This window comes from Nelumbo nucifera, chromosome 7, assembly GCF_055504915.1.
Source record: "Nelumbo nucifera cultivar China Antique chromosome 7, China Antique-T2T, whole genome shotgun sequence".
NCBI classification, from domain to species: Eukaryota; Viridiplantae; Streptophyta; class Magnoliopsida; order Proteales; family Nelumbonaceae; genus Nelumbo; species Nelumbo nucifera.
In genome coordinates this window covers 5,172,377-5,188,976 of record NC_142655.1, presented here as the reverse complement: position 1 = coordinate 5,188,976, position 16,600 = coordinate 5,172,377, and the positions used below count along the sequence as shown (strand labels likewise).

Here is a 16,600-nt window from a genome sequence, read left to right as displayed (position 1 = left end):
AACAATAAAAATATTCAAACTAATAACACATGACCAAACAACAAGAAAACTTTATCTTGTTTTCTCTTTTTCTTTAATGAAATTTTATTTGCCATAAAAAGGAGTAATTGGGAAAAGTTACATATAAAGAGGGCTTAAATGCCACAAGCTTTAGTTGCAAGAAAACTTGTATAGAAAAATTATTTTACATCTTTTTTATTACTAATTTAAGGACATGCTGTATATACGTGTGCAAATAAAAGGTAAAGACATGATAACATTATATAATCAAATTTAGCACCAAAATTAGGGCCGGCAATTTTCCCTATTGAACCAAGGCCCGGCCCTGCCCTGTCCCACCCCGAATGGGGAGGGTTTTCCCCGGTCTTAAATGGGACAAGGTGGAGATAGGGAAAACATTTTTGCCCTCAACTAGATACGAGGCTGGAATGGAATTGGCATATAATTCCCCAATCTCACCCCAAATCCGATGGTAAATTATTAAAATAACTTTAGGTTTATTATTAACTTTTAAAATGTTACCCTAAATTCCTATAATCTAATTTCTCAAATACATCAAAATTCCCATTATCTCATTTTTAAAATACCCCATAATTTTGTTATATTCCCATTTCGAGGATTCCCTATCCCCAATAGAAATGAATGCCCCTCTCCATTGCCATTCCTTACTACAGGGACATTCTACAACATGGATTGCTTTCCTCTGTTGCGGGTTTTAAAAACAAATAAAAACCATCTGATCAATCAATAGATTGTTTCTTAAAACAGAAAACATGTTATTATATAGTCGTTTAAAACACGTTCTTGAATTTCAGGTTTCAAAAGCATATTTTCATATAGTTATCTAATAATAATATATTAATATTGTCTACGATAAATTGTATAATTCACATACTTCAAAATTTATTTTAAAAACCCTTATTTTAATGGTTCAAAAATTTGTTTTCTTTTTTTAAGCAAAACTAACTTAATTTTTGCTTTTTTCAGAGTCCAAGATCATGTTTTGTTTTTGTTAACTGACGTGACGATTTCAAAAATTTAGAAGTGCCGATATCAAGAATTTTTCCAACAAAGAATAATAAGGCCACGTGTAAGGCCCAGAATTCATCCATTCTTCTATGATGGTTGATGGGCACTTCCAACATAACAAAAAAGGAATCCAAAGATTCTCAGCATTCAAATGTGGGTGAAGTAAAAAAGAGCCTGAAAAGGCAGGTATATACAATAAATAATACACATGAAAAGATGAAACGTACAGATTGGCTGAGCAAGCTTAACGAAACTTGAGACAAGCCCTTCACACAATCTCTTCCTTCTCCATTAAAAATTCTCTCAAGCTGAGAGCCCGAGACTGTCAATGGCAGCTTAAATATCGAGGAGTTACAACTTATTTGAAGGTCTGTGCCATGGTGATGAGTCTGGTGAGTGGTGACCACTTATCCTCTCAATCGCAGGCCTTCTCTTAGTGTTTGTGCGTTACATTCTCTTTGCCTTTCTTCCCAGAGAGAAGTAACTCCGCAGATTGTATTTGCGCCCGCCACTGCTTCTCCTTTTCCTGTTTTAGAGAGAATACGAGCACCCTAGATCATATTCTTCTCTGTTCTGGCGGGTTGTTTTGTTTGGAAATTGCAACTTGTAGTTTCGAGTACGATTGGTCATGGATTCTCAGGTTATGGTCGCTATTGCTCTCTCCCTCGTCGGTGGATTGAGCACGTCGATGGGTATGACTTTGAAAGCTTGGAATCGTGAATTTGGTCTATATAACTAAATTCTGAACTTGGTTTCTTTTGTTCTATCATTTGCGTCTCTAAAATGTAAAATGAGTCATATATTGTTTTTTCCATAGGCGTTTCTTTAGATGATTCGTTTGATAGTTGTTGAAGATTTATTTGCTTCCAGTTTTCTCGTACAATATTAGCAAAGTGGACATCTGGGTATAAATTAACTTTTATTAGTTCTCTTTAGAATTCTGTGATACTGGTGACATTTTATCATGAACGATGCACTAATTATTTTTTATTATTCATTTCCTTAAAATTTACTTGCTTGTTCTACGATATTTTAGCTGTATATGGATACTTTTTATTTGTTTTTCTTTTTGTTTCATTTGTTCTCTGCAGTTTATTCTTTATGAATATGGATATGGTGGAAACTAGCCTCATTTTTTTTGGTATTTTATTTATAGTTTGAGTGTTTGATGATTTGTGCACGTTATATTCGATAATCCTTATTCAAGTAATATAATTGGGTAAAGTTGATTCAAGTGAAAGGCTTGGGTTGGACCACAGAAATAGGGATTATGATATAATTATTGAACGTGTTCTGAGGAAAAAATGTTACGTCAGTATAGCTTGCCTAGTTTTGTGACAGAGAATGTTGTAACTAATTTTCCAAATTCAATTAATTTTATTACTTTTTTTTTATCTTCTTTAATATAGTATTTCAAGGAGGCAAGTTAAAATGTTTGTAAAGATAAATATATTCAGGCTACCCTTTAGGATTCATCCAAGCTGGTTTTGTTCTTGCCTTTAAGAAATTGCATGTTTCTCAAGACAAATTACCAACTCAATTCAACTCCACTCAACAAATTCTTATTGCAGCTATATGGGGTTGGCTACATTAATCCTATTATTTAATTGCAATCTATGAGGGTCATGTCCTCAGACAAACTTTACATATTTGGATCATTTCTCACTGCTTCAATCCTATGTCTTTGCTGGCCTTTCTCTTGCTCTTTTAGAGCCATTTGTTTGTACCAAGTCACTCCTTACTGGTGCAGTTATAGGTCTTTTTTTTGCACCCTTGAGACAAAATATACCTCAAATTATTAAATGCCACAAAGCAAATTGAGAAAGTTATAATAATTTCTGTCTAAAATCAAGCAGATTTCCTTCTGAAAATTCTGAAGATGATAGAACCTGGGCAGATTTTATGTAATCTGGGTAATCTCATAAGGTTTAATAAAGGGAATGAATGAGGCAATTTGCAATTGGACTACATCCCAAGGAAGAAAATATGGAAATGGAAGCGGTTCTGTTTTGCCAAGATTTCTACACGACTTGTGCAAATATGGCTTCAGATTGTGGGCCTTGAGTTCTTGGAGAATTGGTTTAGATCTTCCCTTTTTGCTCTCAGGGTTTGGTCCATAATTTATATTTATCAGGTAACAATTTGGACTGCCTGTCTTTCTTTCTTAGATATAGAGAGGAGCACCTGGGAAATGAGTGAAGTGTTGGGAACCAATAAAACTGGAGTACCATGGCTTGTGGTTATTCAAGGTCCAATGAATGTCACTGTCACCAAATAGTGAGGAAAGCTTGAACTGGACCAAGTCCTGAACCTGCAGGCCAACCTAGAATTGGGGTTTGCAAAATCCAAATGCAACCTGCAGAGCAACAACCTATAACTTTGGGTGGTGAATTGCAATCTATAAAGTCGCCCAAACCCTTGTCTGCACAAACCATACAAAGCACAACAAAAGTTGAAGGAGCATAATGATCTTATAAGCAGTGCTTTAAAAGTGAGTGCAACTAAGGCATAATAGTTTCCTAGAGATTGGGGCACAAGACACGAGGTGAGGCAATTTGTATATTATTGTATAAACAATAATATACAAATTTAAATTCTGAAAGAAATAAAATATTATAAAAAAGAAGTTACAGCATCAATTCTCCCTTGGAAACAAAAAAGGAAATCATTTTAAGAATTAAACTAAACTTTATTTAACTTTGGAAAGGAAGTTAATAAAGTCAAGGTAAAACACAAAATGAATGCTTAGAAAGTACTAAATGTAAAAATATTTGAATAGAGTATCCTTGCTTATAGGCAATTTTAATATTGTCTGGTGTTCAGGTTTTCTCTTCCTCTACGTGTCCCTCAGAGAAAAATGAGTATTCAGACACTTTTTAGTGCATTACTTGTTTTGAAGTACTTATAGGGCAGCTTCTCTTCCTCTATATGTCACTTTTTAATACAGCTTGCTTGATCACAATATTAACTCTCCAGCCCCCGATAATTTCCTTGGACTCTAAAAACTTCTAAGAGTTTTTTAACCTAAAATGATTATGTTGTACCTATATTTTTTTTTCAAGATACGAATTTTCTGTTTTTTATTTTTTCTGAGGCAGTGTGAGAATCCTCTTTATTATGCAGATTTCATTTATTGGTTTCTTTATCTTCTTTTACAAGGGTGAAAACCCAAGTTTCAAGTACTTATATATATTTATGCATATACGTATATATACTTTTTATATACTTGTTTGCTTGTAATTTTCCTAATATGTTTGTTTGCTTGTGCATATAAGATAAAAATTAAAATTAAATAATTTTAAATAACAGTTATATTTTCTTCATGTGCAATGTACCTTTCCATTTTGAAGTGAATTCTGAGGGGCATCAAGGCTAAGAACAATTCTCTTGTTAACTCATCCACTAAAGTAGAGGTTTTGAACCTGTGTTCTCTTCAAATTCATTGATTTATAGTTGTGTGATAAACTTTCTTGGAATAATGACTTCCTGATTACCTTAAAATTTTTAATGAATGCCTGAAACTAATCATGGATGCCTAAAAAGTTCTGCAATTTAATTACAAGTCCTGGATGTTAAACAGGTGCACTTTTTGTAATCATTAGTCAGGCTCCCAATCTGAAGATGCTTGGGATTTTACAGGTAAAGTTAATCCTCTCATTCCTTAGGTAAATTCAATCTACCTATTACCCTGGAATGCTAGTTACTTACATAACAAGGACACAGTTCCTTGAGGAGGTTCTCTGTTAGAATGACGCAAGGACTCTTGTTAGGGAATATGGTTGTTTTCTTTTTTGTTATTTTTATTTGTCTAATTGTTATTTAAATCTATTTACCACACATACACATAGACCACCAAGTTCAAGTTGAAATTCCATGTCTAAATTTCATCAATGGTAGCATTTTCTAAAACCCAAACACTCCATGCAGGGCTTTGCTGCAGGACTTATGTTGAGCATATCCTTCTTAGACTTGGCACATAATGCTTTGAACTCCATTGGCTTCTTGAAAGGAAATCTTTGGGTGAGCTTATCCTCTTCAGATTCTTGAAGTGGATTACTGTTGAGACATGATTCACCCACTTTTTCTTTTGTTAATTGGTTTTCAGTTTTTCGTGTCATGCAGTTCTTTGCCGGTGTTATTTTCTTTGCTTTTGTTGCCAGCTTCATCCCTGAACCAACATTAGCTCCTAGTGTAGATGTGAAAAGTAAAAAGGTTTGTCAGACAGTTTGTCCTACGTTTATAGTTGGTTACTCCTAAAAAGGAGATTCTGATTTTGTCTCTTAAAATTTTATTTCTCTGTGGTTTGGAGCATTAGAAAAATGATGAAAGGGGAAAGGATCTAATGAAAAAGCATCACCGCCAAGTTTTATTCAGTGGAATTATCACAGCAATTGGTATGCCTTTTATTTTATTTTCAGTAAACATTTCCGTTAATTTGTTAATGTACTAGATGAAAATTTATTGGACCACTGTATGAATATCAATGAATAGTTTGTAATTTTTGTTACTCGAATACTGCATATTCTGTGCTACAAATTTTAGTTACTTCTGAAGTCTCTGGAAAGGAGCTCTTGAGATTATCCAAGGTATATTATTTTGGATCGCTTAAGTGAACTATTCATGTATTCATCTTATGCCTCGAATATAAAAAACAATATTATCCTTATAGGTCTAGTAGTTTATCTTAAAATATTCTTTTTAAAGTAAAATAACTGTTAAGTTCATAAACAATAATATAATTGCAATATCTCAACTCAAATATTGAAGTATTTATATCTTAGTATGGTTACTGAATTAACATACTTTCCTTTAATATTTGGCTAAAATATTGTAATTAACTACAATTAATTTGTCATTGTTATGACTGTTGTAAACATAACTAGCTTACCGTGCTTATCTATGAAACTTGTGGTACTGAATAATGTGATGGGAAACCCACCACACTTGCATCTCATAAATTTTATAATACGAATTTTCTTAATTAGAATATTAGAATTTTATTGTGAGAAATATCTTAGTAAAATTGTTGTGTTATGAAAGGTATTACCAACTATTACTTTAAAGAAAAAAGGGGAAAACTGTAATATGTTAAAAATTAGGCCTTACTATTCTGCAATTTTACCATGCCAAGGTTGCTTCTCTGGGTCTTGTCTGATGGATGAATTGACTCTTATGAGTTGTAGGCATAAGCTTGCACAATTTTCCAGAGGGAATGGCAGTGTTCCTTGGATCAATCAAGGTACCTTAACTTTTTTTTTTTGGTGAAGTAATTTATTAACTTTATTACATAGAAGGGTATAGATGAATTCACTGATGTATATCTTTATAAATGTAACTCTAGTTCTGTTTGTCTGTCATGGTGTGGTCTTTGTTATAGTCAATTTTCATTAAGTTGTTTTCAAGTAAAGTCATAGTGTAATTAGCAATGGATTTCTCAGTGGCATATGCTATAGTAAGATATTTTTTTGGTAGCAATAGGAAAGTACTATAGCAAGACTTTTGTAGTATAAAAAAATGGATTTGAAAATTCTAGGTGATATGTTCTCTCTTTGCATAACAAAGTATATCAATTCCTCTTCATTTCCTGCTTTTTGATAAGGACAGACCTAATTCATTCCTTTGTTTTAGTAGTAATGAAGGTACAGACTTATTTAGTTAAATGCATATATTATGGCATGAATTTTTGTGGTGTAAACTCTATCTTAACTTGAGATCCACTGTCCACATTGGTACTTTATGTTTCTTCTTTTGCCTAGTAAAGTATAACACCTTTCTAACTTTCTTATACTTTTGTTGACAGCTTAATGGCATTTTTTCTGCCTTCATGGGGATAGAGTTTTTACTAGTTAGACTTAGACATTGCATTATTTTGTACATAATAATGCAAACGATATTTGTTCTTTCATTTGCCTTTATTTGCAGTATTGTTATTACCCTGTTAATGCATTTATCTAAAGGGTATTTCTTTTCACTAGGTCAACTTGCAATATTGATTAATGAATTAGTCAGAATTTTAGATGGCAATGGAGCCATCTTAATATTATGCTAGGCTGGTAATGCATAGAACAGCATGTCTTTATTCCTACTTTTTCAACAGTAAATAGGGTCATAAGAGCTGGTTTTCTAGTTTCAGTCTGCTGTTCCAGCAATAAATCATCTTCTTGAAAATCTGTGTTTTCTAGCACATACATACAAACTGTTTAAGCTAAATGATGCTACACCTCATCTTCCAAGGAGTTTTTGCATGGATTAACTCCTATTTGTATTCTTATATCTGCATGTGTAAATACTCAACTTGTCAAAGCTTTATTCCAATCATATGTTGTCAACTATCAAAAAAAGTAATAATAATAAAAGTAAATCCTGTTTCACCATTTGATTCTGTTGAGAGTCTCTTTCTCTGTCAAATTCATGAGAATGCTTTAGCATGAGCTTTACAATGATTCAGGATTGATATCTACAAGGGCTTGGCAAAAGTTCTTTGCCTACTGCTGACCTGACACAGCTGTGCTTTATCTCAGCTTTGGACATGAAGGATATTGGTGGAGTTGTCTATGTACATGTGCATGTCTGTCATACACATACACATAAACATGTGCATATACATATTAGGAACACATACACAAAGATGAAGGCATATACACATGCATATGCATAATATAGACCAACACACAAACCTATGTGTATATATGTATCCATATGTCTTGGGATCTTCATGGTACCTGTTGTCCTCTCCTCTCAACTCATGGGCAAGTTTCAGGATGAAAGCCGATGTCTTGTTTTTAGAACAAGTCCTTTTTCTGGAGCACGATTAGAAATGAAGTTTTGCAACCTTTTGGAAGGCTGTTATCACTTGGAGAAAGCTCCAATACAAGGTGGTATATAGGGATGATGTGGACTGGGGAGTGAATACATGGCCAACTAGAGGGTCTCCTGTCTGATGGATGGTTTGTACACTATATCTACCTTCCATGTGGAAGAAAGCAAGAAACAAGTAGAGTTATCTAGAAAAAAACCTAATAAACCTGATCAAACTACTTTCTTCTTACATACATGCCCTAAAGCATACATGCTTTAAAAGACAAAAGCACCCTTATGTTTTGACTTACCATTACATTCAGTTTTTTATTTATTTGTTTGTATTTCACCAGGGATGTGCCAAAATCAGTCTCCAATAATATTGTATTAGACTGTTTTCTGTTTTCCCCGTGTTTTAATTAATTAAATGCTTATATGAAAATATTTTTTATTTGAGATGAAGGCATTAAATCATCGAGTTTGCATGCCTATTGTTTAAGTAGCAGTGACTTTACCATCTTTTCCAGATATGATGATTTGAAATCTGATTATATTTTTATTTCTAGCCTTGAACAACTAAGAATCACATGTAAGTTCTAACTCTTTTTGTTTGTTGAGTGCTTTATTTTAGGGACTCCGGGTTGGTCTTAACTTAGCATTAGCTATTGCTCTGCACAACATCCCAGAGGTATATAGTTACTTAGTAGTTACTAAAATGTTGATCTTATTTTTGGAGACTTGGTATGCTTATTAAGTCCTAAACTAGACCTTGTACTCTGGTTCTACTACTTTTCTTTTCTTTTTGGTTATCTAGATATTAAGGTAGTCAGCTGTTATTAGTTATTACTGTGCCTTTACACTGTTGATAGTACAAGGCAATACATCAATTATGAAAATGTAAGAAATAGTGCAAAAGATGCAGAAAAAGAAATGAAAAGCCCAAAGAGAAATGTTAAAATTTTACTATAGATCTTGTAAACAAGCCATTACTTTTAAGTTATATTCAATTCTCTGAAAAGAGGAATTGATCCCTTCATTTAAAATGATCCATATCACTCTTTTTTGTGATCATAATTTCTATAGCTTATCTTTTGTAGGGTGTGGCTGTAGCACTACCTATCTATTTTGCAACACAGAGGTAAGAATTTCTTAAACCTCTTAACCAAAGTTTTGGCCAGAAACTTAAGGTGTTAACCAAGAACAAAAATCATTGGGCAATTTCTGATTTTGTGATTAAGTTCTTAACTTCTTATGCATTTTTATGTACTTCGACATTACTAAAACAACAAATTAGAAAACACTGGTGATGATGACATAGTTCCAGCATTATTAAGTTCTAGATACAACATAAACTCAACTAAGTAGATGGTAGGTAGTATGTTAATAATTAAAGGAAATAGATTGAGTGCACTCCATACCATAGTGGCCCAACTACATTGTTTTTTTTTTTTTGAATGGAAATAGTAGGCCCAACTACATTCTTTTGATAGGTAAAGATAAGAATTTATATAAATGAAGGCTGATTCCATATAAAACATTAACCTTTGAGATTGAGATAATAGTATGAACTGTACACAGTCTATACATCAAAAGACCATTCTATCCCAATCAAATTTGAAATGATGAAAAGCCATTGAAGTCCACTATACATTATCTATACAATATACCAACTCTATTACAGAGGGACTATTCAAATATTGAAAAGAGGGAAGCTGTACAGAAAACCTCCATACTTTCATGCTAGACAAAGGGTAAGTGGCATTGCCCATCTACCATTAAATCTGGTAGCTCTCTTTGAAGTCAATGAGAATGGAAAATCAAAATGGTTACAGGGTCAAACACCCCATTAGCTGCTTGATGAGCTGAATATGAGTTGTTGTCAGAAGTATATTTGCTCCTCTTACTCTGAGAAGTGCTCTGAGAAATCTTTGAATAAAGCTTATTGTTCTTGAAACCCTTGAACCCCACCTGACTTAACATCCATGATTCAGTAGCATTGGTTGTGAAACTTAACACACCAAAAGTTGATCAGACCAATCTTCTCTCACCTAATAGTAGTGTAGATTGTAGAATGAGATGTTTGACTGCTTCTCCATTCTCTATGCATACAAAACAAATATAAGACAAATGCTGTCAGTGGTGAGACAGTTGATGGTTAATCTACTAACAAAGTAGTCCATGAGAAGGACATTTTACATGGTATTCATCACAGTACATCTAATGCACAACATAGGATAAGAAAGAAGCACTTAAAGAGTTGAAAGGAATTGACCATGAAACTGTGTTTCTTTTCATGCTACCACCTTCTGTTTTTTTTTCTTGATCAGCAAAAGAGAACTTTATTTAAATTTAGGGTTATATTAAAATTTTACAGTTTGTGTATGGGATTAATGCTCCCACACTAGTACATATTTCTGTCCCACTTTACTTTGCAGCCCAAAACAATTGTTGCCTCAAAGCCCCTTGTTTGGCAAGATAATCAGCTATCCGATTTGCACTCCTAACTCATTTGAATTCAGCCTCTACCTCCTTTGCAACTTTTTCCACTTCCCTTATCACTTGTTTGAAAGTCCAAGGAGTACTTCTATTGTTTTTGGCCCAAGAGATGATCACCTTGGAATCCCCTTCAACCTCAATATGCCTCAGTCCTAGCTGCTTAGCTATCTTCAGCGCTTGTAGCAATGACATTAACTCAGCTCTTAGAGAGTTGCCAATGCCAATCGGTCCAGAGAACAAAGCTAATATTCTCCTTACAGAATTTCCGATTACTCCTCCAATACCTGACAGTCCCGGATTTCCAAGAGAGCTTCCATCAAAATTCAGTTTAATCCTGTTGCCTTCTGGAGGTTTCTATTCCATCCTTACTTTCTCTTTCACTCTTGAGAATTGTGCTACTTTTGTCCAAGATCTTAGAATGTCTGTGACTGAGAAGTCTTGGAAGATATGCAAAGATTTTACCCAATGAGCTACTTTAACTTTTATGGTGTCCATCACCTCCTCCACTGTTCTACTCTTCCCCAAGAATATTCTGTTATTTATTTCTTCCCAAATCACCCAACAATTGTCTGCCTTTGTAGCTTTCCACATAACCTTCCCTCTTTTCTTTGGTTGGCTCAAGAAGTCTCGGTTGAAGAGTCCTGCCACATCTTGAGGGGAAGCCCACCTGCAACCAAAGAGAGTACAAACCACCTTCTGTTATCTTCCTTGTCTTCATATAGCTCAGTCCTCTCCTAGGTTAGTGTAGTGACAGAAACCAAAAGAAACAAAAAGACAAGAGTGCAAACAGAGAATACAAGATTTAACATGGTTTGGCAGTTTGTGCCTACTTCCATGGAAGCTCCATGCTGAATCCACTGTTCTCAATCAACTGAATAGAGCCCTAATTAACAAACTACCTTTTTTTATCATTAGATTATGTCTCTCAAGGTTTTGTTGTCTATGTGCAACTGAGAATAAACAAGGTAAATAAAATGCCAAAAATTGTATGGACAACATATGGGCGGATTTCACATACCATTTGGGCCTACACCCCAATGCCTTTTTTGTTGCAACAGGTGGATATTGTGCCTCCGCACATAATGTGTGTATTGAATGAAGGAGAGTTTGGATCACTGTCAGCTTCACAGAACACTTCCCATTGCTGTTGTTTGTGCTTGTAACTCATTCCTTTAAAACAAGAACTTTTCATTAGTTAAAGATGTGATCAATACGTGCTGGATTTGATAAAAAAATCAATACGTGCTGGATTTCCCAATCATTAAGCCCTTTTAGAGGATGCAGGGAGGAGAAAAAAATCAACAAACCAGCTACTTTATCCATAATTTTTGTTGCCTAGGCCCCTTTTTAGGTCACTATCCTGCCAACATCTGGGTAGGAAGAGTTGAGAAGCCTACTGATGTGGGACGTAAAGGAAAAAATGTCACTAGGATACATGATCGGTAAAGAAGGGGTTAAGGATATGAATTACGAAAAAAGAAATTCAGATATGAGAATAAAGAAAAGAAATCGAATAACTTTCTTCTCCAGAAATAAGAAAAGTAGAAGAGATTATAATAAAAAGGAAGAGAGTAAAGAAAACACTTTTACCCACAGGTAAATCTCAAAGAAATATTTCTGTTCCATTAACTCTCTAATTGACTTACAATGACTCGGTTTATAGAATCACTGTAGGGGCTGAGGTCTCTCTTTATAGACTCCAATCTCAACTAGAAGACTAACCAAAAACAACTTTTATTTACCTTGGACCTAAGATGAACTCATAATGGTGCTTCAATATAGGGGTGCTCATAAAAAACCGAAAAACTGAACCAAACCGATCAGTTTGGTTCTGGTTCAGTATTTTTGAAAAACTGAAAGATGGTTTCAGTTCAGTTTTTTGGTTAACCTAGAAAAAACCGGCAGCTATCCAAACCAACTGGTATATATTTTTAATATATATATTATATTATTTATTATTTATAATATACTATATACAACATTATATATTTATTTATAATATATATTGTAAAAATAAAAAACCAAAAGCCAAAGAACCGAACCAGTCAAAAACCAAAATCGGTCTACCGGTTAATAGGTGGTATCAGTTTGGGGAATTGCAAAAGCCGGTGGTATTGGTTCGGTTTGAAAAAAGAACTCATGGTTCGGTGAGCACCCCTACTTAATATAGATCATAACTCCTAGAACAACTATAAATTCCTCCTACTAATTCTGCTAAATCTAAACAAATAAGAAGCAACTCTGAAATAGACCCCAAAATAAAAAATGCTTAAATTCCATCATTGATTGATATCCTACCAATAAAGTGGCAATAACTTCACTAGTTCATATTGGATTTATAAGATCTTGATCTTCTTGAATAGCTACTAACTAAAAAGTAAAAACTTAAGTGACACCAAAATCATGTCAAATAGGCAAGTTGTGACTTGTGAAGCTTGGGATGTAAGAAATTTGATGAGCCTATAACTTCAACTTTTTGAAATTCCAAAAATATCTTAATGGAACACTTTAATGATTTAACCTTTCAGGACAATTAACCCTGTTACTACAACCCCAAAAATCTAGAAAATAACTACACAAGAAATTAAGATTCACTAATATTAGAATTTTCCAAAAATTATGAAATTGCCACTGGTGCAAGAATCTGTAACAGCTGCATCACTTACCAATTCAGAGACAAGATTACCCTTGTTCCATTACCAATCCCAATCTCCGTGCTCCTCAAGAGTCCTCTCTATGCTTCATGACATCTTTCTACATCCCCAGGCCTCAAGTAATATTAACAAAATTTCTGCCCCTTCCAGAGGAATGTCTATATTTTAGCTTAACTACCTTTCTCCATGAACTGCTCTATTACCCTCAAATTCTTCGTAACCATTTCCTAAAGAGAGCTTTGTTCATCAAATAAATAGGCCTTTTACCTAAACATCCAAGCCTTTTTTTGTAAATACAAAGTATAAATCCCCAAGACTTCTGTGATACATATACATAACCAAGCAGAATTTTGAAGTTTTATCTCATCCATTTTCAAAGAAAGTACCTTTGGAGTTTATCAAGCTTCACTGTTGCAAAAGCTATGATATAGAATGTAGTTCTTGAAGCTGATCTGAGATAAGACAACAAATAGAGAAAGAAAAAGAAAAGACAAGGGGAGTGGAAGAGAATAAGATATCCTTAGGCTTAATTGAAGTCCCAACGACCCCAACATGTACGTGGAGGTTAAACAAAGCTGTCTTGATAAAGGTACCCTTCTCCCATTACTGAGGTACCCACTCATCCAAAAATGCAACATTTTTAACTGCTAGATCCCATCCTAATTCAATGATGACTTATAATAGTGTAACTTGCTCCAAGAAGGAGCTATTAATGAGGATGGGTGGCAGTTCACCCTGTAATCAAGGCAACATCCTATCTCCCCTGCATCTTATGTGACTTTTACTAAACCTATTTTAAATACCTGAAGAAGAACCTGTGACATCTTGGATACCCCAAGAAGCACCATGTACATTATTTCTTAAAAGATCTTCAGAAATCTATGTTGCAAAGTTAACGTGCATATATGTATATATACCTTTGGAATTGCATCTGGTATATCTAAATGTACCTTGTTGTCATGTTACAGCAAATGGCAGGCATTCAAACTGGCAACACTATCTGGCTTTGCTGAACCACTTGGGGTGGTTATTGTAGGTATGCCAATTGGTTTTTAGTGCATGCATGTGCTTTTATGTACTTAAGAAATTTCTTAGTGATTCTTTTTTGTTTGAAAAAGCATGCTACTACTTGAATAAAATAAAATGTTACCTTGTAACTTTTTCCAAGAGCCTTGATTCATGGGGAAGGTCTTAGCTGAAAAGCACTTGTCATGTATTGAAATTTCAAACTAAGCACTTATTTGTGGGCATTCTTTTGAAGTTTCAAACTTTGAATTACTAATATCACTTGTTCTAGCTCCAGTATAGTAATTTATGATTTTTTTAGAGACTATGTAGCATTGTAAATATATACTGTATATTCCTACTATCACCGATAAAATCATTACCTGATCAAAGAAAAAAAAACTCCATTAAAATTGAGGGGGGGGGTATAGGTCTGACATAGATTAGGTTAGTGAATAGTGAACATTTCATGGAGGTTCCCTATCTGATGAATGTTAAGAAGTTGCACACAGGTCATTCACATATATTTTTTCCCCTTTGTGCAGCATACCTATTCCCAAGCAGTCTTAGTCCTGAAATTCTGGAGGGCTTGCTTGGAGCAGGTTTGAGATGCAATCTGAGTCTTCTTTTTCAAGTTACAACCAAAATTATGTCTATTGCTTTGACATTGTTTTTCCATATTTATTTTCCATGCAGTTGGTGGAGTGATGGCTTTTCTCACCTTGCATGAGATGTTGCCATTGGCATTTGAGTATGCAGGACATAAACAAGCTGTCAAAGCCGTTTTCTTTGGAATGGCTTTCATGTCTGCAAGGTACTCCGGTTCATAACAAAGAGAAAACTATTGAAATGCTTCAGTTCAATGTCAAGACTATAAATGAAAACGGCTAAAATATCACGGGTTCTATAAACTTCCTTCCACATGACGAAGGGCCTTTGGGGAATAGTTGCAATGCCAGTGATCAGGAACATAGTTTCTAATAGTCCTGATAAACATTGTTATTGTTGTTTCATAAGGGACATCAAGTAATGTTTTCAGTTTAGCTTTGATTGAAAGAAATTGAAATTATTAAGTGAAAAGTCTAATTTGACTGAAATTTTTGTTGATTTAAGATTGTCAATGAAAAACATAAACGATAAATATATAATACTGAAAAAACCTTGTGTTGTTATATGATAATATAGAAAGGTGACGATCCAAAAAGATATATTATGCATATATGAAATAAATACATAGTTCTTAAATCTTAATGCATGTTTAATTAGACCAAAGTTTCAGTTAATCCTGTCATGTGGCCAGAATTAAACCATGAAAATGATTTTTCCCCTGAAGAAAATCTGTTTTTAATTTATACAGGAACACCACATTTTTTTGTTTTATTTTATAACAGGAAATAACTAAAAACTAAAAACATGCAGTTCTTATTCATTGTTACTGTAACGATTTTTTTCTTTAGTTATTGTTTTCTGCAAGATGCTGATCTTGCCAAACTCTTTAAAGACCAGGAGCTGGGATCCAGAGTATCATACCTGACAGATCATCTAAAATTTGAAGCTTGCAAGCTAAGAATTTAGGTTTCTTATGGAAATATGCTTCAGTAAACACATATGACAACCCGCAGTTTTGCATTCTGCAGACTAGCATGTTTTCCTAGGGTTGCAGTCCTTTTCTACCGGTGGCATAGGGTGCCAGGTGATCGCATTTGGTACTTTGCCCACACAAAGCAGTTCTTTTATTACGATCAAATGGATTAATGGAGATAAAGAAAGAATCAAACTGTATAGATTTTAGATACATTACTAGGTCCTATTTGGTTCATCTTCTTAGTAGTGCGAGTTCCTATGTTCTGATTGTTCTCCTACTTGAAGTATTTTATTTCTTACAAGTTCTCTTACTGTTTTCACAGCTTATATTTTCTTGAAATGAGCTTACCTAAGGAGATGAGCTTATAGCTGTGAACTTGTTGACAAGGACTGAAGAACCTCTATATTCCAAGACAACCAACCTAAGCCCTTGACATGCCCACCACTGCTTACTTGTTTTAGCGCAAATCACCATCAACTTTTTCTGAAGGCAGATATCATCATCGCTCATCGATAGAATGGGATGTACATATACTAAAAAAGGGGAAAGAAGAAAAAAAGGAAAGCAAAAAAGAGGTGCAGCTGTTATATTCTTCAAAAATCTGGTGCTAATTCTTTATGACTGCCTATTCAAAATGTTATTCACATCATTCTCTTAATAAAGCCACTAGTGAGAAGTGTTTTTCCTTTAATATGGAATCTCAATATTCAATGATGGTGGTGGTTATTGTTGGAACAGCTTCGGACCCATCTGTACTGTCTTGAGAAAATGCTGGGTTGTCCAGCAAAAAGTATTAGCACTTGGGAGAGAGCTCGTTTGAATCATGGAAGAGAGGGTGGAGAAGATGCTGTCTTTTGCAATTCGAGTTGTTACATTTTAGAAGGGGAGAAAAGGACCTTAGGTTGTTGTATGCATGGTTCACTTTCTAATGTAAATCTAGGCTGAAGACACCATTGGTAAAGTTAAAAATGAAGGACCGAAACTTGTTGATCGAGGAATTGGGCATTTGAGTGGTTCCAATTCTCTCATCATA

The 16,600-nt window shown here is 34.3% G+C and overlaps 1 protein-coding gene across 1 annotated transcript; it reads left to right on the top strand.

Annotated features, from left to right (window-relative positions):
• Positions 1-1,232: 1,232 nt before the first annotated feature.
• LOC104597448 (zinc transporter ZTP29) lies at positions 1,233-16,258 on the top strand. The gene is made up of 12 exons (XM_010258979.3): positions 1,233-1,721; positions 4,610-4,668; positions 4,957-5,049; positions 5,152-5,241; positions 5,345-5,423; positions 6,213-6,268; positions 8,459-8,515; positions 8,925-8,965; positions 13,946-14,013; positions 14,528-14,584; positions 14,679-14,796; positions 15,890-16,258. Exons 1-12 carry the CDS (start codon positions 1,658-1,660, stop codon positions 15,933-15,935), a joined length of 828 nt encoding a protein of 275 aa, XP_010257281.1. The 5' UTR covers positions 1,233-1,657; the 3' UTR covers positions 15,936-16,258.
• The last annotated feature ends 342 nt before the right edge of the window (positions 16,259-16,600 follow it).

Bases quoted from the DNA above. Each gene is read 5' to 3' on its own strand.
- LOC104597448 (XM_010258979.3), top strand. From the start codon at position 1,658: ATGGATTCTCAGGTTATGGTCGCTATTGCTCTCTCCCTCGTCGGTGGA. The intron at 5,050-5,151 runs GTGAGCTTATCC...CGTGTCATGCAG, and splicing joins TCTTGAAAGGAAATCTTTGG to TTCTTTGCCGGTGTTATTTT. The intron at 14,014-14,527 runs GTATGCCAATTG...CCCTTTGTGCAG, and splicing joins ACTTGGGGTGGTTATTGTAG to CATACCTATTCCCAAGCAGT.